The sequence below is a fragment of the Larimichthys crocea genome, chromosome II (genome assembly GCF_000972845.2).
Source record: "Larimichthys crocea isolate SSNF chromosome II, L_crocea_2.0, whole genome shotgun sequence".
In the NCBI taxonomy this organism is placed as follows: domain Eukaryota; kingdom Metazoa; phylum Chordata; class Actinopteri; family Sciaenidae; genus Larimichthys; species Larimichthys crocea.
This window is the reverse complement of record NC_040012.1, coordinates 13,524,668-13,550,550: the sequence shown is the minus strand read 5'-3', so window position 1 is coordinate 13,550,550 and position 25,883 is coordinate 13,524,668. Positions and strand designations below refer to the sequence as shown.

The window sequence follows — 25,883 nt, the reverse complement described above, 5'->3', positions numbered from 1 at the left end:
TCCAGTCCACTCAGCAACCAAAGCAAACCTGTCCCATTGTATTACGTTGCTGACGCAATAGACATTTTGGGAAATGCACCCACTTACTTTCTTTTAGAGAGTTTGCCAAGGGCATTGCCACACTCATCAGTCTTGTAACTTAAGTCAGAGCAAGCAGCTTGTTAGCTTAGCATTAGGACTGGAAAAGCTAGCCTGGCTCAGTGTGGTTAAAGGTGATGGTTGGGTGATTTTGTTACCAGTGGATAGACCCAGGCTAGGTGTTTCCAGTCCTTAAGCCAAGATAAGCTAACAGACTGTAGCCTTATATTTCCCCTGACAATCATATTGTTCTTGTTACGGGCAAGAAAGAGAGCAAACGTATTTCTCAAAATGTCTGTCTATTTTTTAAGTCTTGAAGTCAAGAGTCATACAGCCATATTGTGATAAAAATAAAAGTTTTAAAATGTATCAATAAAAAACACCAGCTTCAGTAAACATGATGTTTTACCAAATCAGGTGCATTACAATATCGCAGTTAACAAAGGATAAAACTCCTTGAGGAAATCTACAAATGGCATTATGGACAGATCAACCACATTTCAACAACATACGTCTGGATATAGACATCTACAAAGTGTACCATACAAGTTGACCCAGTGTGTCAAAATCTGAAGACAGATGTTTGCCATTTAAAAATAGACACTTTAAAAATCAAAGAATTAGTAACATTGAAGACTGGATATTTGTAAAGGCAGGTCAACATATTAACAGTACATGGACTAGTCAGATTTATTAAGTTACACACGCTGCCCAGCCTTAGCAGCTCTACTCAGTGTCCGTGTGCTTTAGTTCATTTTAGTCACAAACAGACATGGGAAAGATATGACATGGGCTATAAAACCGTTACAAAAGTCAATCCCTTCCAAAGACGATGGGAAAGATGTACCCTGCCATTACCAGCTCATAACTACCAAGGATTACCATTATCTTGTCATGTTTTAAGTTGACCAGCCAACTTTAAACCATTAAAAATGCAGGTTAAAAAGTCATCTGAGTAGGAGAAGAAAAAATAAAAATACAGTACTAGCTTAAGAAAAGATAAAGTGAGGAGGGCAGTGGGAGTCAGTCTATGACTTGTGGATTTAGTAATCCGTAGGTTCATCTCCCTCCTCGTTCAGCAAACAGGTGCGGATCAGGGCCTCGGTCACACCGTACGGGTCGCAGTTGGCAGACGGGCGGCGATCCTCGAAGTAGCCCTTCTTCTCCTGCCCGACGTTGCGAGGAATGCGGATGCTGGCGCCACGGTTGGCCACACCGGCTGAGAATTCGTGGATGTTGGAGGTTTCATGGTGGCCGGTGAGACGGCGGGCGTTGTCGAGCCCCCCTTTGGGGTCGTAGGCACGGATGTGATAGCTGTGCCTCTTCCCAAGCTTCTCAATAGAATCTTCAATGGCTCTGAAAACAGAAATGACAAGATACCGTCAGAAATTTTAAGATCAATCATTATTATCAGTCAAGTCAACACCATGATGTGTTTGACACTCACTTTAATCCACCGTCTTCCCTCATCTCCTTTGTGCTGAAGTTTGTATGGCAGCCAGCACCGTTCCAGTTACCAGGGATTGGCTTGGGGTCAAATGAAGCAACGACACCAAAATCTTCACAGACACGGTGCAGGAGGAAGCGCGCCACCCAGAGATGATCGCCCATGTTGATCCCTTCACAAGGTCCAACCTGGAACTCCCACTGGACAGACAAATTCACCATTATAAGTTTACAATCACTAATGGATGTTAACCATAAAAATTGTGCAAGTCCAAATATCAGGGTTTTTTTCCCCCTCATTACCTGAGCAGGCATCACTTCTGCATTTGTGCCACAAATCTGGACTCCAGCATAAAGACAAGCTCGGTAATGAGCCTCCACGATATCTCTACCGTAGGCCTTGTCAGCTCCCACACCGCAGTAGTATGGACCTGTGTATATGTTAACAGTTAGACAAACTCTCTTCTGATGCATGTTTCCATCCAATCAAAAACCTTTGAACTAGCTGCTTACCCTGTGGTCCGGGGAAACCATTAGATGGCCAGCCGAATGGGTGTCCATCTGTGCCCAGGATGGTGTACTCCTGCTCCATGCCAAACCAGGGATGCTGATCCTCCACCATTTCCATCACCTTCTTACACATGATACGAAGATTGGTTTCTGCAGGAATAAACCCCCGGATTAGACGACCAACACCAGTACAGTCCAGTTAGCTGAGACAGTTTTAGCAAATCAAATTATAGAAAACGTTCTAATAATAAAAAGTACTTTGGTCTCCCTTATGGAAGTTATGCAACAATTTAAATTGCTTTAGGGGTCTCAGAGCTGTGCAAGGGTTAGCGGTCCCCTGAAGATAAAGACTGTAAGATGAGTGACACTAATAGAATTAGCCAGTTATAGTGTAAATTTCCATCCTTTTGGTTCATTGTTGCCATAATTTGTTAGATTATGGGCTACTTTACAGATGCAACTCTTACTTTAACATGTACTTTCCCTCACCTTCTAAGATGCCTGCATTAACATGAGAATAAAGGAGTGCATGCATGCGCAAATAAGTGCACAGCTGTTCATTAACATTTGTGCATACTCCTGCCTTCTTTCGACATGGAAATTACCAGTCTACATCTAATCTTACCATGCATTTTGAGACTGTGGCTCAGGTTCAAGTTAAGCAGATAAAACGGAATAATTTATTCAAGATTATTGCAGCTTAACACTCAAATCATGTTTCTTGAACAATATATATATTTCAAGATCCAGTCAAGTCTTCTTCACTTAAGTTTTTAAAATCAGTTTGTTCTTCTGTCATATTACTTTATTTTGTAGGGGGAACATTTGAGCATGAGTGTTATTGTTTATATATTGCTGACAATTATTCCATCATTACAATTTAAATATCTGATTGTGAGGTTACCTGCAGGTTTGCCATTGTACTTCAGCACTTCACACAGGACCAGCTTGTTCGGGTCTTTACGGAATGGATCACGGAACATGGCCGAAGGAACTAAATACATGTCGCTGTTGGAGCCTTCAGCCTGGTAGGTGCTGGAGCCATCAAAGTTCCACTCAGGCAGATCTACAAGAGAAGGAAGGTCAGAGTTATTTCATTTGTAGCACTCATCGTTAGAAAGCGTTTCAGAAAGATAAAGGAGGCGGCTTGCTGACCTTCGATGCTTTTTGGCTCACTATCCAGCGTCCTGGTTTTGCATCGGAGCCCCTCTCCGGTGCCATCAATCCAAATGTACATGGCTTGGACTTTATCTCCCTGAGGGAGATCCATGTACTGCTGCTTTACAGCTTTACTCAGTGTGGCACTGGCGGACGTGGCCATTTTTTATTTCCTACTATAACACACCTGAAGAGAGGAAAGGGGAGCAGAGGAGAGGAGATACAGGTATGAGAGGCTGCGACCACGTTGCGCTCTTTGGAGCATATGTTGCGTAACACGGGGATGGGGGCGAAAAAAAAAAAACCCACCCCCACAAAAACAGCTCCATTGTCTCTTCTTCCAGAAAGAAGAAGGGGGTGAAAAACACGCTGAGGATGTAGAAGGAGACATTTCCAGTCGTTTCCCCCTCTCTCCACTTGGAAACAAAGGGGGAAAACAACTTGCCATCGCTTGCGCATGGCTACTATGGAGTAAATATGTCGAGCAAGCTCACAAAAGATGCCTCATGGAAAAACAGTGGAGAAGACGCATTTTTAGAGTACACCCTGTGATAAACTCCTGTTGTTGTAGTCATGGTTACAACACCAGAGTGAAGCAATATTACATCATGCGTTTCCTCGTTGCCCATCCATTCATCCGAGCAACCATCACCATACTTCCTTAAACTAAAAAACCTCTCAGACATAAGAATCACAAGAAAACATCTAAAAAACAGAATGACCATCTGAAGTCAGATTATTCACATAAACGCGCGTCAGGAGTTCATTGTAACAATAAAAGTCTGCCACAATGAACTCCTGCTCTTTAACAAAAGAAGAGAAATAAACAAGAAAATTACCTGGAGGAACGAAGAAATTGAAATAAAAACTAAAGGACTGATGTGTCCAATGTCTTCTTGTTTGATGCGTCGCTAGTGTCTCTCTCATTCTCCGGTACCGAAACGCTGGATCTGGCCTCATTTATAAAGAGCAGGAACTGGGACGTCGCGTTTTGTGATTGGCCGGAAATTTACTTCAAGGTGATTGAAGGCACATGCAAACTTATCATTGGACGGGGCTGGTACATGGAGCTGTACCGCCCTCTAGCAGCCCTCAGCCGCGTGTGACTATGCGTGATAACTTGTCCGTGTGTGAGTGAGTGTGCGCGCATCCTCATCCTCACATGATGGGATGAAGATTTACAATTAAATCTTTTGAGGATGCACGTTTGGCAAATGTGCTTCATTGTTGGAGGAAAGGTGGACTTAGCCGTGTGGAACAAAATGTACAACATCTTCACACCGTAGCGTAAAAACACCACCAGGTAGATCTCGGTGCACGACGCCATCTGGTGGCCGAAACTGTCACTGCAAGAGGGTACTGGTTTCAATGGGAGAGATTATGTAATCCCACTGGTCTGCTGTTGGTTTTTGGCATGGATGACCACGTGAGCAATTTATACCCAACATGCATCCATAACAATCACAAGTTAAACAACTACCAATCATCTTCTGTCGTTAATTAGTGTCATTTTATATTCATTTGTGTGCAGTGTTACTTTTATTGGTTAGGTGTGTGTGCACACACAAGGAATGTGACTTTGAGATAGATATGTTTGATTTATTAATAGCACAATTATCGCACTTTATCAGTTAAATATAATTGTTTACTGTGTCCAGTGTGTGTGTATATAGGCACACACTGCCCTACAAAGACAGCTCTGTCAGGTTTATGATTTAAAGCTGGTCAGACGAATTATGTAACAGGAAGATAAATCAAATTATTTACATAAATTGTTGAAGTTAAAGCCTTTAACCCCTGCGCAATGTTTAGGAAGCAGAAGAAAACCTTTAAAGCTTTAAGAGGTCAGAGGCTAATGGTGGTTTTCATAGTCATTTTTAACAGTCGGATTAGCTGCTGTTAACTTTTTCATAGTTGGATTCACAGTCACATTAACATGGGTCATTTTAGAATTACTAGAATATAGTTTTCTGTTATGGGAAAACAAAAAAACTTTATCCACAGCGAGCTGTAGCTATCTCACCAGGTAGCGTATCTTTAGCTTGTTACAAACTCTTGTCAAGTTCTACATCGAAGCCATGCAAGTAGCCTATGTGGAATATTAATGTTTCATGTGGTAAAACAAACATCAACAAACATCTGGTCTTAACTCAGTTTTGAGTGAACGCTTGCTTTTTGTGGTAGGGAAGTACAGATGAATGAAAAGTGTCTAAATCAGACTTCTGAGCTTCCTGGCAAAGATTCTTCATGTCTACGAACTCTGTTTGGATGAACATTGTTTTTCCAAAAGATATACCACTCATTTGGGCTTTTTGATGATGGAGTGCTGTCTAACAAAGGTCCAAAATGATCCATAAGTGGGTTGAGAGCGTGTAACTGTAAAGGCCATGGCATATGAGTCACATTACTTTCATGTTCAGGGGCCTGGTGCGTGTTGGTGAGACCACTTTCACCAGGGTAGAAAAATGTTTCACCTGAAACTATCATGGATTTGCAGTGAGCCTTCCTCTTCGTGTTTTGTTTTCCCAGCTCTCGTACAGAGCTGATGCAAAAATCTCAGACAAGATATCGGAACTGGTTCATTTCATGATGGCATCAGCTAAGGAGACAGATGCAGTTGAGATCTAAAGCTTAAAGGTGGCAGCGGTCCCACTGGATACCTTGTATATGCTAAAGATGGTCACCTCCGGCCTTATTCTGCAAGAGAACCATCAACCTTGTGGCGTTAAGCTTGCCTTGACTTTTAGATAACTTTAAGTAAGGGTGATGCTGCAGGGAGGCGTAAATGAACAGGTCTGTTGTTGTGGTCTACTTCTTTACTACCATTTTGTAGTAATTGTTAAAAGAAATAAGGCACAAAGCAAAGAGGTGTTGCATGTACTAATGTGTGTTTTGTAGACTTTGTGCAGCTCCTGTAATTATAACTAGTTTGGTGACCTTAACGTAATGTGCTCATTGTAGTAAATTTAAACCAACATGATGGTGTTAACTGTGGTCTGATTGTGCAATATTATAAATTGCAATATTTCTGTTCAGGTCACTCAGCTCTTCTGCGTCTCCTCTCCAGGGTGTTTGGCCCGAAAGAGTCCACAGGGTACGTGAGCGCTAATTTAAAGGTTCCTAGATACCATGTGCTAATTATTGTGTGTGTGTGTGTGTGTGTGTGTGTGTGTGTGTGTGTGTGGGGTTGGACTTTAATCTGCTGTTCAGGGTTTATGTGATTCCTAACAAAGAGTAAAATCATGCAGACCAATTGCCAGTTGTGTTTGTGAAGTTTTGATATCAGGTGAGAGACATATTCCTCTTAACTCCATTGCCAGTGGCAGGTTATATAAGGTTGCCAGTTTCCAACGAAAGCTGCTGCTGTCAGGACCACACTTTGTCCGTGGACCACAGTGATTTACATGGAAAAGTATGTACTAAGTATTGTCTTCATGTCATTGTGGGTGAAATAAACACCTGGTTGGTCTGTACTTCACCTCTGCCTCAGACTTCCTGCTTTTGAAAGTCCAGCTGCTACATGGCCATTTTAAAAATACTCTAGACAGGGACAAGGACCACTAGGAGTAAAGGGACATACATCAGCTTATGGCGTTAAGGAAATTGATGCTAGTGCATCAATGAAAACACATTTCTCTCACAGTGACCCTCCCACACACTTTTATATCAAAGAAGCTTGGATTAAGGGACAGAGATTCCGCCACACGTTTTCCTTTTCTTTCCATTTTAGACTTTGTCCTAGTTCACAATGAACTCCCCAGGATGTTCACTGACTGGGGTTTGTCTGATCTTTAGGTGCCCGGGCTAAAATACCATGCTGGACCATCTGGGACCAGTGGCAGGAGCTGGTTTAAACCTGCTTCTAATGACAGAGGATGTCTCCACTAAAACTCTGCAGCAGGCTCTGACCAATAATGCTGTTGTAGTGTATCGTGGTGTCATGAGTCATGTGAGGCAGAAATTAACCACAACTGCAAACATGCATCTTATCAGCCTGTAGCCTTCTTTTAGCGTTGTGGCCTGGATTCAAACTGGTGAACGTGATGTGTGCCAGGTGAATACAGTGACAAAATATTATGCTATTTTAATATTGACACAGAATTTAATTCCTTTGTGTCCAATGTGAATACATGTGTTGCTTTCTGTAGCAATATAAATTAGTGCATCATAAAATTGAATGAAATAAACTTAGCAACCATCTGCTGTTGTTTTGTTCAGTGGAAGTACAGCACCACCTGATGGCCTCCAGAGCAGCACACCAAGATGAAGATGAAGTTCTTCTTCAGGCTTTCTGTGGCATCCTTGGATCATCAGGAGGCTGGACTGGAAGAGGATGTTCTTTCTGCCTGCTCTGTACAAAAACAGGTAAGACCAGAAGACAAAATATGGTTGATGGAAAGTTTCATATATTTATTTTTCATAAAGCTCATGAATACTGGGCTTGCCAGCAACAGTTGTCAATTCTTGCTGTCGATAGCAGACATTTTTAACATACAAACAGCAAAATATGCACCCCAAAATAAAAAGCAATAAATGCAAAATTGAAATACAGTTTTACTATTTGATCCAGACAACACTGCACATGTGTGTTTACCTGCATGTGCACATGTTTTTTGGAGACAATGGCGAAGCAAAGTAAGTTGTTTGACTGTGGGGTTAAAAGTTCTGCTCGTAAATATACTTTGAGTTGAGATAATTTGGCAAAATCAAGTTAATTTCAGTGTGGTAAACGGTGTTGCACACATGCATTACATTGTACAAATGCTTCAAACTAAAACTCTAATGACTCACTCATTGCAATCGTCTTAAAAACATTGATTTTGGATTGTTACATAACACATATGATCATATCTTCACCACTTTCACAAAAAATCACCATCTGATCTGATCTTAGTTTGTCTTTCCATTTGAAACTAAAGCAAACATTGTTAAATACATACATGTGGAGTGTCAGGTTGTGTTCCTGCTGGATGATGAAATCACAGCTCATATTAAGCGACTTGTCGTTCTCAGACAAAACATGTTGAGTTTTCACAGCTTCATCATTGTCACATTTGCCTGAAGGCACCATGCAAGCTGCTCCACCAGTCTGTCCTGAGTTTTCTGTGAACTGTGGACTATTATAGAGAGAGGATACCACTGGTAACCAAAGAGACGATGCTTTTACATACTCTTACATACAGAAATATGTATGTATATGGAGTGTTCTCATCAGATACATCTTTTCTTTTTGCTGAAGGGTGTGTAGTCTGAAATTTCCCATGTGAGATTTTATTCTTAAAGGATCAAAATAATTACATTGAAATTATATGCACCATGGTTCAGAAAGGTGCGTTTTGCCCACTGACAGTATAAAGAATGGGGCACCTATGCGTGGAGAGCCGTTTTTTTAAAAGCTCAAAATATGCAGCTCTGGCCGTTGCCATGTTGGCTGCCCTGTCTCTACCGCCTCCTAGCTAATCTAAAAATTGGACGCCGACAAACCATCTGTAATGGCACCCACCTGTGTGTCAAAGCAGCTACGCTGTTACTTATAACTTTAAGCCATAATATAATTTGAACAGGTGAGTTCTATAGAAATTCAGACTCAGCACAGTCGTCCTGAAATTAGCTATAGAGACCAAAACATTCTTTTTTTTAGCAGGTTGTAAACATGTTTATTTCTGCTGTAAGGTTCGAAGTTGACATTTTACAACGGGGGCTTATGGAGATACCAGTTAGCGGTGGGGTTTAAAGGGTGTGTGTGACTATTTGTGTAAAAATGACATCAACAGGATAATTTGCTGTGTGTAACCAGCCCTCGTCATAAAGCTGAGACACTTATCACATTTTTACACTCTGAAATATCTCTCAAACTCAGGGTAATGTAATGTGCTGTAGACATTTCAGCCAGAATATGTCACTACAGAGTGTGAGACTGCTATAGGAGTCTGATCTGACAAGTCTTATCAGTATGATGACACTCATTTCATAATAAAACTGAAAAGACTCTAAGGAGATTTCCTGCAATGAATTTGTCTCTGTCTCACCTTATCTTACTGATTATCATGAAGCAGATAAACATATCAAACTCTCACTTCATGGGAGAGTCCTCTTGATGCCGACAATGATGCAGTATTTTCTAATTTAATCAGCATTTAAAGGGATGACTGGACAGAAAAAGAGCTCCTGCTACATCTCTGGGTGGGACATTGATTTATTTTTAATGTGACACCCTCTGTAAACAGAGCCGTGACTAAACCATGAAAGCAATATGATAAGAAGACATTAAGACATCTGATTGTGTAATTAGATAAGTCATGAATTATTTATTGGTAATTTAATCATCATTACTATTATCTTTTTACTGATATTTTATTCTGCATTGCATGATTTGAATGCAGTTTTAATGAATCACTTTACAGATTGTTTATCAAACATTTTTATTATCATATTTATTTTTCAATTATATTTAACCTCTAATTCACTCAAGTCAATAATTACCCCGCTTGTACACTCCAGCCCTCGTGCCATGAGGCCATTTATTTGTGATCATTTAACAACATGAAAATCAACATGCAGGACCTTGAAACTTGCTTGAAAAACAGCAACCATCCACAACAACAGTGAAAAATCCTGTTATTATCGTCACATGGTTATGAAAGCAGGAGCTGTTTTAGGAGCTTTTCCTAGCTGGTGCATTCATGTGCTCATTGGAAACATGAACATCCGAACCAAAGTTTGGTTTAAACCCCAGCTGGGGCCTTTCTGCCTCCACAGTCCAAAGATATGCAGGATAACTTGTGACTCTTAATTGCCCGTAGGTGTGAATGTGAGCGTGAATGGTTGTTTTTTCTCGATGTGTAAGCCCTGTGATGAACTGGTCACAGTCACAGAAAATGGACTGCAAAAAGACTTCCTCATTAAATTTGACTGCACATGCAATAATCTGATCCACCTGACTGATATCAGCATTGACACTGACCTGATGGTGTGGAAGGGGTATCGGCCATGATGTGACCGATCCAGTTTCTTCATCAGTGCCACTATGAAATTCAATGTTTACGTGCTCAGGGGACTCTCACTCTCTCAGTGCACGTACCCAGAAAATAAAAGATAAAGTAAAAAAAAAAAAAGTGAGTATATTATAATGCAAAATATAATAGTAGTTGGAGGGCTAATCACTGAACTATGTGAACATTCACTAACACTATGAAACACTGACCATCTACAGGTTTTTCACTGCTACAGGTGCAGCTTTACATTTTTAGCTTTAGTCTCATTATTAATTAAAACTACAGATAAAGATTGAAATATGCAACAGGGATGCTGGTATTGTTGTGAAACAGATTTTTTTTTTGGTCTCTCGATATTCCAGCAGAGGGCAGCAGCTACCAATCATAGGACTTCATCTGACAGAAGCTCCATGGTTTCTATTTTGAACCACTGGGCAGCCAAAGTGTCATTTCCCCCCTTTAATCTGTACATTTTTCTTTATTGGACTCAACATCCACCCAACAGAGAAACTAAAGAACTTCATACACAACTAACATTTATAGTGAAATCCTGTGATTTAACAGTAGAGTATATTTATTCACCACACACTTGTCAAATCATGGCTGAAAGCCTCCAGAGGAAACTGAACAGACCATGCAGGGTACAGTGGTGCTATTTTAGCAATGATATCAATATAATATACAAAGGAGGGATTTTAGAAATATACAAATGAAGGATTTTTTTTGACTCCTCCACTGGAGCTGTATTGTGTAACGGTATATTCTCAGAAAAGGATTTTGAGTAAAGTGCACGACAAACTTTAAAACTCACCTCCTGGTTTGCAGCACAGAGAGTTGATGAATAACCCTTCACACGTCTTTAACTTTTACCCCATTCAACCCTTTAACAATTAGACCCTAACCCCTGCGATCCCTTGGCTGTCATATATCGTCATGTCCTCTGAAAACCACAGGACAACACTCTACCTTAAAAATTAATAAGGCTGACAACATACTTGTCGCTATTTCAATGCCCAGCATGTCCTCTGTGACTCATCGGTTCAGCTGTAAATCAGGCCACGAGGAGCCTCGAGGGATTGCGTTCCTCTAAAGCTCCTTCAAAACACTTTATATGGAGCATCAATAACCAAACACTTTGCAATAACACTTATTGGCACGGCAGCATGAAATACTATTGATTGTTCAAATGAAAATCAGCAGGAGCACGAGCTGCAGCTCAGGTTGTTGCCTTTCTTTCTTGATTTTTGTCTATACTCTCTCTCTGGTATAAGCGAGGATGAAGGCAGAGCAGCGTGAGGCATCATGGGTTATATTTAATCCAGCCTTGCTCTTCTTTGGGATAATAACTTTTTTGCTCCATTCCAGGACTTGTCTGTCATCTTGACATGGCAATATCTCCCAACTCCACTGTTTCATAGTCAGTTTCATTTACTTCCAAATACCATTTCACACCCTGCTGGCTTTAACTAGGTATTATACAGCGTGTGGGGAGTGTGCTGCAGATTGAATCGTGACAGAGACAACAACGTTTCTGGTGAAAAATAAGTGAATATTGTAAGTGGCAGACTATATAAAATGATTTTTTGCTCCATTTTCTTGGCATGAATTTATGTGTTTGTGTCATGCTGGTCTCTTGAATTCATACGGGATGTCAACAGCTGATAAAATTTGCTGCCTTTATTTTGTTTTTTGTTTTTTAAATTAAGATCCACAGATGCTCCTGTGAACCACAGTTTAAAATCGAAATTTAAATGGTATTATAAAAGCTGGCATACAGCGTTAATATGGTTAGGTTTATCATAGTTTTTAACCTAAACAGATGAAAATAGTTAGCCTGTGGATTATATACTGGCCAGTTTTCTTTTTTTACCTTAACATTTCATGGCTCCAGCTTCACATTGACCAGAGAGACATGAACATGTCAAACTTTAACCGCCTCGGTTTCTTTAGAATGAGCATTTGAACACAGCACACATTTGTGAATCACATTATGATCTGACAGTAAAAAATGTGGTAACTGTCAGCTGGCTGATTAGTTCAGCTTTGAATGTTAACAAGCATGTAATGTAGAAACAGCTCCATGAGTATGTATCACGCCCCAGCTTGTAACATAAACCAATTGTTCTTGGTTAAACAAAGTTACTTATTTTCTGGATTTCAGATCAATTATAACAACAAAAAAGAGGTGAGTTATCTACAAGAGGAACAAAGGGTGAGCGGTAACTGTTGAAACCAACAAATAAATATAACCAAAAGAGGACTCTTTAAAAATCTGAGTCTAAGCTATCTTAATGAAATTAAATCAGTTTAATTAAAAAACAGTTAAATAGTTAAACTCCTAATCCAGCAAACTAATCTAACAAACAATACCTCTGAGTGTGTACAAATCAGTCAAGGTAAATAAACCTAGCACAGTCCCCAGGTAGTAAACGATTACCTCAACAATGATGTTTGGCTGTTAGCAAACTTGTCCACTCACTAGTTTTTGATCAGAAGTAATGTGATCATAACAAATGGACGTGTACATCTGTTTATATTCATGACTGTGGTTTTACACTTTGAAACTTGAGGCGCTAAATTGCAAAAATACCATTTACTATATTAACAGTTACTTTAGTCGTTCTTGTTTTGTTTTTTGTTGCTGGTGTGTCGATCTCAGTGGACATTAGGGTTTAAGTTTTTAGGATTAAGTTTTCAACTTCAACTTGTAATGTCCTGTTTGTTCTTGTCATACAGTAGTAGCACTCTTGTGCATGCCTGCTGTAAACTGAGAATATTGTGGGTTTCATTTGTATTGTGAGCACACAACCTACTCTCTGCCTGTTTAATTTGATCTGGAGCCGACTCTGTTCTCTCGTATTCATGTTCAAAATTTAAAAAAAAATGCCACTTGTTTATTTCACACAGATAAAACAGGATTTTTTTGCCCAGTCTCTCTTGCGCAACAATGAAGAGACCGGGATGTTTTTGACATTTATTTATTCTTCTCCTGTAACTGCCCTGCTAATGCACCAAGGGGCCTCCACATGGAGAGACTGCCCATGGTTGTGTGTGCTGTGATGCCAGTAGGTGGTCCTGCCCATGGCTTGGTGGGTGAGCATGGTGTAGTCCCTGCTGCCACTGCCGCTGACATATCAGAGCTGTTTATTAAGAGGATGACAACTCTATCAAGCCCCATAAGCGGGCCCTCGTGCACAGGAGTTCTTTTGTTACTTTCAGGGAGGGTGTCATCAATCTTTCTGCCATGCTACTCTCTTGAGCTGTTGATGGCAAACACGATTCCTCCCTTTCTGCCTGGCCTCTCCCGCCTCGCAGTCTGGAATCAGGCGTGGTGAGGGGGATCGGGGAGATAGGAGGACTTTCCCCGAGAGTGCCTTTTCTTGACAGGCGACAGAGCGGACCGTTTGGACACCAGGGGTGGATATATGGGACCATGTAATGAAAAGACGTTGACAGGACCTGCTTGCTCTGTAATGAAGGTCCTCTGGAGCTGTGAATGGATACACACATCTTTCACGCTTTTGTCTCCCTGCCTTTCCCACAGAATCTATTCTCATCTATTTTAACCAAAAAAGAAGGTGTAAGAGAAGCATCCCAGACAACAGCTCACAGTGTCAAACATTTACATGCAACGACGTGGTGTGAATTTTTAATGAAACAGCAACAGTAAGTTGATTTACACCCACGATTTGTAGCTAAATCCCTCCTGCATCAGCCTATGAAGGTGCAGTTGAATGTACAGCCTCTCTCCTCTCTTTGTCAGCACTACTCAAGACTCAGTGTAGCTCACAGAGATGGACTATGATGTATGTACTCCACTTTAGCATTGGCTGAGGTCAGAGACTCCATAAATGTCTTAGACAAGTCTGATATTTTAATCTCTTTTTAGTGAGGGGATGTTGGGCCTCTGCCCAATCAATACACAGGGCAATAGCCTTGCCAAGATATCTCATGGTAGCTTTTCATTGTTCTATCTGGAAGCTGAAATGTCAACCAGAATAGCACTGCTCAAACTGAAGCTGAAATATGGCTGTCTGTAGTCAAAAACATCATTTTTTATGATCTAGAAGCTTTTGACAATAATGAACGCGGAAACCGGCGATCGCAGTCTGAAGATGACTCTCATCTGAGGAAGAGGGGGCAGACTGACACCTGAAATTTCCTTTTTTTTTATTATCCTCAAATCAAGTCCAATCTGTTTAATTCATCAGTCAACAATAGCACAAGAAGCTGGAGTGTGTGTGTGTGCGAGGGGGGTGCTGTGCTGCTGCCTTTTGTAAGCACACACAGCCAAAAATATCAAGACAGTCTCTCACATTAACATTGCTAATTTGTTTGCCAATGGTTTCCAAGGCGCTGAATAATTGGCTGTGAGATATTGTTTGCTCAGGTGTTCCGCATAATTGAATTCTGTATTGAAAATACCGTGGATGAATGTTGGAAGAACACTGAAAAGAAATGGTGCACTTTGTGATACATTTTCTTTGAAATGAAGCTATTGGTGTAGATTAATTCTCATCCCAATAGTGACTAGTGATGATTGCAGCACATTAATTATCTGCCTAATGTATAAAGCACACATGTTTTGAATTTTAAAACAACTTAACTCGTGTTCACCCGTTTCCAATTAATGTCCTCTTGTTGGATTTCTTTTCTGAGGACCCTTTTAGAGATGATATGGTTTCTTTGCACATGACGACCTTTTGAAACTCACTGATTGATTTCATGCATCCATTATTCTGTTGAAACGCTGCTTTTGTCAGTGCTCTGCATTGAGCTGCATGCTGATAAGCCCGCTAATGTGTGTTGCTGTGTATAGCTCAGCCCATACGCACATGTGGAAGTGATATAGCGTCCAGCTGGACACATGTGTTGACAGAGCCGGATGATGTATTTGATCATAGTTAGTTGTGAGGAGGGTCTTGGTTGGGTTTGATTCAGCTGCCCGACGCTGACCTAATGCCTCAGCTCAATCAGTCACCTTGTCCTCCCCTTGACTCTTCACCCCATGATCCTTCCCTCCCACCCCGAAGGACTCAAGAAAAACAACCCAAGTGCTTAAGACCCTCCCTTCGCTCAAACCCCTGTCTGGACTGAAATAAATTAGATATGAAATCAATGCCGGGTCCTTAGGTTGTTGTTTTTTCAGAGCACTCTGCACTATGTCTCTTCACAGCGGTGTAGCACAGAAATCTGGGCCATGTGCACACACAGCCTCAGTAAGACCCCCCCTCTACTTTTAATAAATCCGCTGTAACTGAATCGACAAATTAACACGTGCATTTGTAGTGGTGTTTATTTTAAAAATAAGATTAGTTTTCAAGTCTGGATCATAATAAGATGTTAGAAAACTTGAATGGAAATTCCAGATTTTTCACATCATAAAAGACGTGAGCATATCGGCTCCAATCTCTGATTGAGGCTAGTAGCTCCTCATAGGTGTCAGATTTTTACAAGGACGAATGTATGCAATAAAAAAAAGATGATATATTTGTTTCTGCTGCATCAATTCTGAGTCTGACAATGTCCGAATACAACTAGCTGGCCTCAAAGTTGAGAAAACTCAAAAAGACTGTTTGCCTTATTTTTGTGTTTACGATGTCGAAGGCCGATATCTCTTCACCAAAACATCCTATTTAATTTCCAAGTCTGCGTAATCCGGTTCCTTCAGAGCTCCTCTCGCACCTTTGTTTATCAGCCCGACATTGTTGGTGTGCGAGTGAGTGCGTGTGTGTTCGAGTCTCCGGTCTGATAATCAGCGACAGAGATGTTATAAGAGTGTGACAGAGTTCTATTTGCCATAACTGACATCTTCATCCCATCACGTTCCTTGTTTTTCCTCCTTTCTGGCATCTGTGGTGTTTCCAGGCGGATACACTGCAGTGGACTGGGAATTCAGAGGATTCAGACAAGGCCACAGCAGCTCAGGCAGGTGGAGAGAAGGAAGAGCTGTGCATATAAGCAGTGCAGGTGGAAGAAAGAGAGAGGGAGAGAAACTGACTTGGTTTTAAGGGTCTTATAAGCGTTTAGCAGACATGCTGTCAGATTCAGAGGTTAGAGGTGATGATTGTATCAACGGGTTTTATTTGCAGGTCATAAGTGAAAAAGAGAAAGAAAGCAGGCTTCAACAGCAAAGGCGTGTGATGCAGAAAAGCACCACAAATCCCCACATTCAGTTTGTGCTGAATAAAAACATGAAACGTTGAATATGTGTCCAATTTTCACATCAATTCCAGCATATTTGCGTCCAATTTAATTTGGCCCACACATCTTTTGAAGTGGATTTACAGTCGGAATGATCATCTAAAGGCAAAACCAAAACTACATTCATGTGTAAATACTTCACGATATATTGATATCATGATTAGCATTTCTTCATTCAGCAAGAAAATCTAATAATTTAATGGATGTGAAATCTGCAAATAATCCAAGTACCCACCTTATAACAAGTGATTTGTAAACTTGAACATGAAACACATTACACAAACACAATCATCAACACATTGTTATGACACCAAATGGACAACAAACAGCCTTTAATTTAGTTTATGTCTCTTTGTGAGAATGTCAGGTTTTGTAATTCAGTGATCTAAATTTGAAACATTCAAAATCAAACACACACTGAAGGTAATGACAGAAACATGTAAACACTACGTGCGCACAAATTTGGCTTTGAGCTTTTCTGTCTTCGCCGCACTCATTTGTACTTTAACGATTTATGTATAAAATCACAAAGTATCGTCGTCGTCACATACTGAGCTGCATTCGTGGTCAGAACAAAGTCAGAGCAGTTGGAAATGTACGACATCCATCATTAACAAACAAAAACAACTCTTGTTAACAGACTGATGACACAACATTACCGTGTGTGTTTGTCACGAACAGGCAGCAACCTCCATGGCTGGGAAATGAAGCCAGTGCAGAAGTGCCAAAAACGGCAGTTCCCCAAACGGCCACTTGAGGCTGGCTCCAGAAGTGAGTCAGTCTCCATAAGCGGCCGTATTAAAATATCCAATGTCACAACGGAAATAAACATGTTATCAAATGTTATAAATAAGCAGCCTGGTACAAAAAACTCTCTAGCTACTTTGCCGTTCATGACTAGTGTACTGAGGGTGAATTATTTATTTTTTAAACTCACTTGACTTAAAGTTACACATAATTACGTAGCACAACAACACAACACAACAATCACAGAATTAAACAGCATGCTTTGATTGACAGGTGGGTGCTGTTATAGATGGCTTGTTTGAGCAAACAGGCGTTTTTAGATTAGATTTTACACTCTGAGCTACAAAACGTCTCTTCAGAAACCTGTGAGTGTTGTCAAACATGCGCTGTCCATTCTTTATAATGTCAGTGGTCACGACATGTTTTTTTCAAACTGTTTTAAAAAACTGCAGTTTTTAGCAGTTTGACAATTATTCTATTTAGAATTTTTTTCATTGGATTAAAAAAAAAAAATCAAAACATCTGCACACTTGCCATCATCGCGAAATATTTAATTTATTCAGCTTTTCATCATATCGACTGTCAGAAAAGCACAACCCTGAATGAAATTTCTATTATTCTTTTTGCCTTGTGATGCTGTGTGGTACTTTTAAAAAGCCATAGGAGTGTTTTTTTTTTAAATTATTATTTCTATTGCTTGTCTTAATGTCCAATGTTTTTCCTTGCCTCTGATGTATTTATCTGAACACTTACAAATAACATAATGTAAATGTAATATAAATCTAAGGGATCCTCGGTCTTCACTGACTGGTGACGTCAGGAAAGTGAAATGTAAATGTTTGAATACTGAAGTGTTTGAATCACTGCTCTATCGGATTTACAGTAAGTCTGCTGCAGAGCAGGCATGTTTTAACTCACTGAAGGAATGTGCAGCGTTTATTACCTAACATGAGATCCACTTATATTTAAAGCGTCTAGTGTAAAAGTAGAGTTACACCAAGCTTGAAACTGCACAACAGACATTCAGTCTTTTTCCCTCTTGTTAGCAAACACTGTTATTGTAGACTCTTTTCTTGATGGAGATCCTGCATGCAGCTGATTTGTTGCTAATGAAATTCTTTATGTGCAACTGAATGGATGCTTTAAGTATACAGTGTTTGTGACACAACATTAAAAGGGTGTTGTGTTTCGCAGGGCAGTTTGCAGAGGCTTTTCAATTGCCAGTGGCCCATGATGCCTGACCCCTCCCTTTCTTTGTCACCGCTGGCGCTGTACTCTGTTTTCTCCCATCTCCGTGGCAACCAGCGCCGCATGCTATTGTGTTGATGTTTGTCCACAGCTAAGGTGTCGCCTATGAGTTTAATGGACCTCCCAGTCCGCTTCAGTGTCCGCTTCAGAGTCCCCCAGCAAAGCTGAGCAGCTGAGCGCTGCCACTGTTTGTCCCTGGGTGTCAGTGAGTCGAGGCAGGGTGGGGATGAGATAGGGCTGATAATGGCTGCTTTGTTCTTTGCTAGATGTGTTGAAGCTGTGCTCCTGTGGACCAGGAGACGCCTGGTCAAACAGAGACACACAAAGGCTCTGGAAACGGCTGGCTATGGCCCATTCTCCACAGTCTGCCATGCTGCCAACATACACCACCTTCTGCAGGCGCGCTAAATTACTACCCTCACAACCTTTCACACATATAAAAGCACTCTTTCACTCAGTGGGAACACTGACATTTGCTTTTTGTTGGATACAAAGGATTTTTTAATGCTAAGTTTTTTTAGGTGATTACTCTGAGGCCATATACACCATTAGAATCGGTATGGGGGCTCTCTTTTGAAGGGCATTCAATTTATTTACTCGTAAAAGCCACACAGGCATTACTTGATTCAGTCGAGCTTAAGTCAAGAGCGATGCTTTTCCCTTGCCTTTGATGTGTAAGTGGTGCATTCTGCTTTTAAGATATTATTTTCACTTGATTGATTGACAAAGTAGGCGCAAAGCAGCCCTGATATCCTCACTAGTGTTAGAAATTGAGGAGATATTGCCCTCCATTATTGGGCTTTTAACATTTGCAGAAAGGATACATGGCTGCACAGAGAGTAGTCATGTTTTGTAGTCCTGTGCAGATAATGGTGAATTCAGCAATCAATAACAGGGAAAACCTTTGGAATGCCAAGAAATAATCTCTAGAGCTAATATGCCACATATTCTCATCCACCGGCTGGTGTTTTAACCTCTTTAGCATAGCCCCTCGAGGAAATGGGGGATATGATTAGGAATTCGTTAGCAGGCTTCTATTTTTATGCTGATGACACACTTTCTTCTCCCGGGCTCTCAATGTTGCTGGCTCTTGACTTTCTCACTGTCTTTTCTGAACTAGATCAGCTGTTTACCACCATGTAGGAACGTGACATGAAGTTCACTGACTACAGCAGCTGCAAGCAGAAGAGGTCTGATAAGAGTCACAGAGAAAGCTCCTCTGTCATCTGAAATCCATTCACAGGCTCCTTTTAAATGCGTTCTTCTTTTAAAGGATGCTGCAGCTCAAAAGGTGTTTTTTTTTCCTCTTTCTCTTTCTCTCTCTCTCTCTCGCTCTCCCCGTAGCTGCTCCCATTTACATTTCACCAGTTGGACCTGCAGTTGTGCCACCTGCCTCAACTATTGACTGCGAGATACAAAAAGGATGTACAAAACCAATAAAGGGTGCCATACAATTTTGTTGAAATCCGGCGTTTTTGTTCATCGCTTCATGTTTGGAGCAGATTACAGTGTGTCCACATATTCCTGCTCCCCAGGGTGCCTTCTCTGTGGTTCAGGTATTGTGACCAGGCAGGCGGGCTGGTGGCCCTGGGCCCTGGGCGCTTTGGAGAAGAGAGGACAGTGGCTGCATTTGTTTCCCGCTGAAAAGGATTACAGGTCCTGACGGCCATGATTAATCACCCAGAGGCAGACATCTGAATACGGCCAGGGAAAGGTTCAACTTTTTAATTCATCCCGCACACAATCTATTCAAACCAGCTGTTGGCGCTCCTTTCCCTCATCTCCCTGCTCTTTCTTCTCAGTGACCATTGCCTTCTACTGTCTTTCTCTCCCCATTTATGGCTCACATAATTATCTGGGGACGCAGAGTTGTTGTAATTGTGGGGGTGCTTGGACGACGCTCGGTGCTCTATTTTTATTGGAGATGGGTTCCTTTCTTCTCTGTCGCTGAGAATAGTTAATTGACTTTGTTAATGCATTTGGGGATCAGTGATTTCTCAACAACAAATGACCTTTATGGAGCTCAGCGTCACATATTGTTTATTGTGTGTGTGTGTGTGTGTGTGTGTATGTGTGTGTGTTCGCATGCCTAAGCAGCCTGTGTGTATTGCATCAGTGCATGCATGCATGTGTGTGTATGTGTGTGTGTTGATCCATTGTGACCTTTTCTTGTGTCAGGTGTGTTTGTGCAGAGGCAGAGAAATATTTCCCTCAAAGCTTCTTTTCCAAAACACTTCAAATTCATAAACATTTCCATGCCGCTACTCTACGCTGACAGACAGCCGAATTCCTGTGTTTTGAATAAATTTCACATCTCACCATGTTCATATCCACTCATATGAGCAGGCCTTCTCATTAAGACTCAGCAGGTTATATGATGGTATTGCTGGAATCCCTGGAGCAAAATGAACAGGGACAGCTACACTGCTTAATGCAAGGTAGCCTAGCAACAGATAGTGGGATGGCGGTGGAAACATACCCTCATATTTATGTTTACATGAGAGAATGATTTGTCTGTCAGGCTGATGGATCCTAATGTTCTCCTCTCCCCGGGGCTTTTCTTGTGCCGCACGCAGGCCTGACACTTACCCTGAAGGACAGGCACCACCTTCCACAACACGCATGAATACTTAATACTGTTAGACTGCATTTATGCAAAGAATGGAAATGGCACCAGACGAGAAGAGGGGGGCCAAAATGCATCAAAAGCATGACACAGTATGCATCACGAACATGGGGAGGGAGCGCGTAGAGAATGACGGCAGACATAAGAAAAGACACAGTAGCGTGTTGTTTCTTTTCTGCCTCATAACCGCATGCAACTAATCAGTAGAAACCTGCACTTTCATGCGCAACGCCGACCATTGACGGCTGTAAAAAACTCAAGTCACCTCCAGTAACTACAGTACATGAGCTATATGACTTGATAGAGTCTGTCTTTACTGTATGTCCTTCTCCTCCAGGGACAGACTACATCAATTCAATTAGCCTGGCACAGCCTGAGTATCAGCACCATAGATTAGATTTCACTCTGCCTTGTTTACCAGAGAGCGGGCCGCAGAATAATATCTATACAATTTGTGCCTTCAGAAAAATGATGATGGTATCATAGCGGGGAGCAACAGATATAAGCTTCTCCTGCGTTGTGGTATAGGGTAACTGGCTGGGAGAGATATAAGAAAGCCTTTTGTCAGGAGATGGGCATATCCCTGTTCATCTTGGGAACTTGTTTCCATAGTTACATCAATGTTGTTGAAGTGAGAAGATCAGGTATTCCAGTGAGTGATCCTTTACATGAGCTTTGCTCTTCTCTTATTGATTTTCATCCTACAACAAAAGAAAAAAAACAGCCCACTGCAAGCTGTCTCAGAGATATTGTGGAAGTAATGAAAGGGGCGAAATGTGTCGGAAATGTGCTGGACAACAAAATAAAATAAAATAAAAGCCTCACAAAAAGCACTGAGAGATTTTGAGATGTCGTGTCCAGCTCCTCTGGGGGGGGGGTCAGGTAATGCTGTCAGGACCACAAACCACAGAGCATGACAGCGGCGGAGACTAATCGCAGTCTCTAACAGTCGATGATCGCCGTGTTGTTAGCCACATGCTTATGTGTTCATATAAAATCTCCACAACAGCGTGCTGCTCGCTGTAATGCTAATGGCTCTGAAAAGCGAGTTAATCACTGTTGCGTGGTTAGCCACATGCTTGCCTCTTGCAGCATGGTTGGTGTGTTTCAGGGGTTAGCAAAACACTGCCGTAACACATCATCGCTCTTTATGAGGCTGGGGCCTGCAAGAGAGAGAGGGGGCCCACAGACGATGCTAAAAAGACGGTAATGACAGCCATTCACCGCAATCCAATTATGCAAAAGGGAGTCTAAACAATTCCATCATCCCCTAAATTAGATTGTCCTAACGAGATAAAGGCACCAATTAATCCTGAATTAATTTCTACAGCTCATTTTCCCCAGAAAACACTCTAATATGCAAATGCCAATGAGAGACAGAGAGGCATCCTTCTGCAGGCGCTTACACAACCACTGCTTGTTGCCTTCTCTCTTTAAGTGAACTTATGAACTTAGACTCATTTTATGAGGATAAAATTAAGGAATATAACACACTTAAGGGCTCAGGTGTAGCGCTCGAAGAGAAATTGCTTTTGGGGTAAAGGCAAATTTCACCGGATTTAATGTTTAGAGTTCAATGAATGGCATTGTTTTATTGACACGAGATGGTGCAGTTCAATAAACTATTTAACTCGCGTAACAGAAAACAAATAGAAGCCAATACAAAGTCAATACGTCTAATTTGGCGTTTGGGTTTCGTTGATTAACTGTAAGAAGTTCACAAGATTCAAATGTTGCTGTTACGACTGGATTGATGGTGAAGAAAAACTTTGTGACCGCTTATTGTGGCCTCCTTGACACCCAGGCTGACATGGTGGTTTGCGGTTGTTTCCCATCTCTTCTTTGTCATTGCTTTGTGTCTCTTTGTTGTCGTTATGTGTCTCCTCGTGCTCGTCATGTGTCTCTTTGTGGTTGTTTTGTATTTATTTTTAGTCGCGTTTTGTCTCTTTGTGATAGTTTTGCATCTCCTCATGGTGGTTTTGTGTCTCTATATGGCCATTGTATGTTTCTTTGTAGTCGTTTTGTGTCACTTTGTATCCGCCTGATTGACTTTTCAATAACAAATGTTAACTGTCACTTCAAACAGAGGCCCCTGTCCAAGGGGATAAGGGGCCCACGGGCGAGAGCCTCTTCTGTTTGCCTGTTCCTGGTAGGCCCACTTAGTAATCCATCTGTGGTGACAACACATTTTTCAGATAATTCAGTTGTTTATCTTAGAAGTAAGATGCTTTTCTCATCCCATGAAGAAATATTTAACCTTTTAGTTAATCTCATAATTGTTCAAATCAGTCCACTTGTTGAACTGAACCAGTGCTGAAATTGATGTTAGCCACAGAGACACTGGAGGTTGCACACTAGCCTTTTAATATCTGCTAGCTCTGAAAACAAAGCAATTAAAAATTTTGTTCATCATAATCATCATTATCATTTTCACACTCCTAATTGTCTCGCTGCCAGCTGTCTCCAGTTGTTATAATTGAGTGATCTGGCACATTTTCTCAATGGTGCCTGAGATGCAGCCTCCACCTCTGGAGCAAATGTATGTTTACAGAAATGGCTGTTCAAAGTTTATGTAAAACTTTGACTTTCATGGTTATAATTTACGATTTTATGATTGAACGACTTTAGTTTTTGAGCATAAATCCAAACCCTCCTTCATGCCGGGATGAATAAAAATTTAGAAATGCCTCTTTACTCCATATTTTATCATGAAGGATGTCTTTATGAACCTGGTTTGGGCCTTGAAGCACAGTATTTTATTGATCGTCAGTGAGCTACTACCACCTGTGCACCCCCCCAGTGATGACAGAAACAACCAGGCTGTCAGTTGCCAGGCAATATTCACAACCACTGGCCCACATCAGCTAATTACCAGCAGAAATCACGTATTGACAGATGGGCCCATGCATATTGATCGGCCAGCACTGCCACGTTCTAAATAACCAAACGCTAATGAATCATTTCCCATTTGGGAGAGAGAAGGAAAAAAGCATTAGTCTTCTGCTTGACATCATACCTGTACTGCACATAGCCCATGACGGGAGCACACACAAATCACAGCAAACTCTCTCAAGACTTCAGCTGCTCATATATGCACCACCAACCCCTCTTTGCCTCACTCTCCTCCTTCATGTCTGTCTTATCTGTCTCTCTCGCCATCTTTCTAACCCCGGCCATCCCTCTCTCTGTGCTGCGTGGCGGTTATTTTTCATTGCGGCGAGCGGGCCCAGGCAGTAAATACCCCACTCCTCAGACTGCGGACCCAGAGTGACCCTGCAACCTCCGTGTCTCTGATGCCTCTCCCAAGGTCTCTCATTCCAAGGCCCCTGTGATGCAGCGCTCTGGTTGCAGCGCAGACCCTGTAATTCACCAGCCTGCTAGATCGCCTGCCAGGAGCTATTGATTTTTGTTTCCCCAATCTCCAGGAGAGAGGGAAAGAAAAGATTAAAAACACTTTGTCAGTTTGGTAGGGAATAAGAATTCTGCGCAGGGGGATACCTAGGAGGGCAAGGGGTCAGGGCTGAGGTACTGTACGTCTTTATGGCTTTAACTATTTCCACACCACGGACATCTCTGTCTGTAGCTCTCACCGTCTCGTTGTCTTTCTTTCTGAGCAGGGAGAAATTCAAGGGAGGAAGAGAAGCAGAGCTAACAACACCTTTGCAGGTGCTGTTACTCAAGGGTGACCTCTCCTGCTCCTCTTAGTATAGACTGTGCACTATAATGTCAGTGTCAGTGACTCTTTTTTTAATGGACACACTAAAAAACAGTATGAAAGCAGGGCATCAAATAAAGTGTTTGCATGTGTCACATTAGTCTGATTACTCTGTAACACCGGTTTACTTGCAGTGTAATCAGTATCTGCTCCTGCGCCCTCAAAAAAGACACATTACTTCACCAACAATTCATTTTTGCTGCATGTAGGTAAAGATTTACGTACAGTACGGGTGATATGAACATATCAGGAAGAATAAAATAAACACTAATATTATGGCTTGTGATAACAACAATGAAACAACAGAGTGTGTGTGTGTGTGTAAGCTCACTGCACATGCATGAATCAATATCACAATATCACTCGCTGCTGATGTTGTTAGCGTCAGTTTCTATTCTACGTAGCTACCCAGCTAGCACATTGAACTGACGGCTTGAGTTAAGAATGCTTTGTCTGACATAACTTTCAGCTACATAGCTTCATCATTCTAACTTTCTGGTATTATGCTTTGTATTTATTTATTTTGAAGTTAGTTTATATGTTTTTGTACATATTATTGTTCAAAAAAGTGGATATTGTACCAATATGGCTCCTGTTAACATTTTATCATTGCATGGAATATTATCACTAATACATTACTGTGTTAGCAGCATTTTAATCCAAAAAAATTAAGCCACTTTTAACTACTATATAGGTATGCTGTTTGTTAGTTTATTCAGTTGCAATGTATTGTATATTATAAGGTGATCATATGTTTAGTTAGTAAAATAATACCCATGTTCAGCCAAGGAACTGTAGCTGTTAAATAAATGTAGTGTAGTATAAAGTTGTATCAAATGGAAATATATAAATATGTACTTTACACCACTGGCTGCCCCTGTAACCAAACTTGTGCCTTGTCCTCTGTTTATTAGTTGTTGTTTTGTGGATCAAGAGCCTTTCCCATGCACACATAAAAGGTCTGCAAAAAAACTTAATTATACATATGATTATTGTGCCCGGTATTCCAGCAGGGATCTAACTGTATTAACTGGGATATTCTTAGCCTGAAAAAGGAAAAAAAAAGAAACTACCTACTTTCACAGCCTAAAATTAGATCACTACTGTAAAGTGTCATCTTATTGCTCTGCGTTAATGCACTGAGTGTGTGTAGTTG

At 41.1% G+C, this 25,883-nt stretch overlaps 1 protein-coding gene across 1 annotated transcript; it reads right to left on the bottom strand.

The window, feature by feature from the left end:
- Nucleotides 1–358: 358 nt before the first annotated feature.
- LOC104918286 (glutamine synthetase) lies at nucleotides 359–4,184 on the bottom strand. Its single transcript, XM_010729988.3, has 7 exons — nucleotides 4,032–4,184; nucleotides 3,190–3,379; nucleotides 2,939–3,100; nucleotides 2,038–2,184; nucleotides 1,828–1,955; nucleotides 1,526–1,725; nucleotides 359–1,434 (listed from the first exon to the last, which is right to left on the bottom strand). Exons 2-7 carry the CDS (start codon nucleotides 3,353–3,355, stop codon nucleotides 1,122–1,124), a joined length of 1,116 nt encoding a protein of 371 aa, XP_010728290.2. The 5' UTR covers nucleotides 3,356–3,379; nucleotides 4,032–4,184; the 3' UTR covers nucleotides 359–1,121.
- Between the last annotated feature and the right edge of the window lie 21,699 nt (nucleotides 4,185–25,883).

What these genes read in the sequence shown, in the direction of transcription:
- LOC104918286 (XM_010729988.3), bottom strand. Translation starts at nt 3,355, where the DNA reads ATGGCCACGTCCGCCAGTGCCACACTGAGTAAAGCTGTAAAGCAGCAG. An exon ending in CAGAAGTGATGCCTGCTCAG is followed by an intron (nt 1,726 to 1,827) that starts GTAATGAGGGGG and finishes TTGTCTGTCCAG; the next exon opens with TGGGAGTTCCAGGTTGGACC. An exon ending in AGGGAAGACGGTGGATTAAA is followed by an intron (nt 1,435 to 1,525) that starts GTGAGTGTCAAA and finishes TTCTGTTTTCAG; the next exon opens with AGCCATTGAAGATTCTATTG.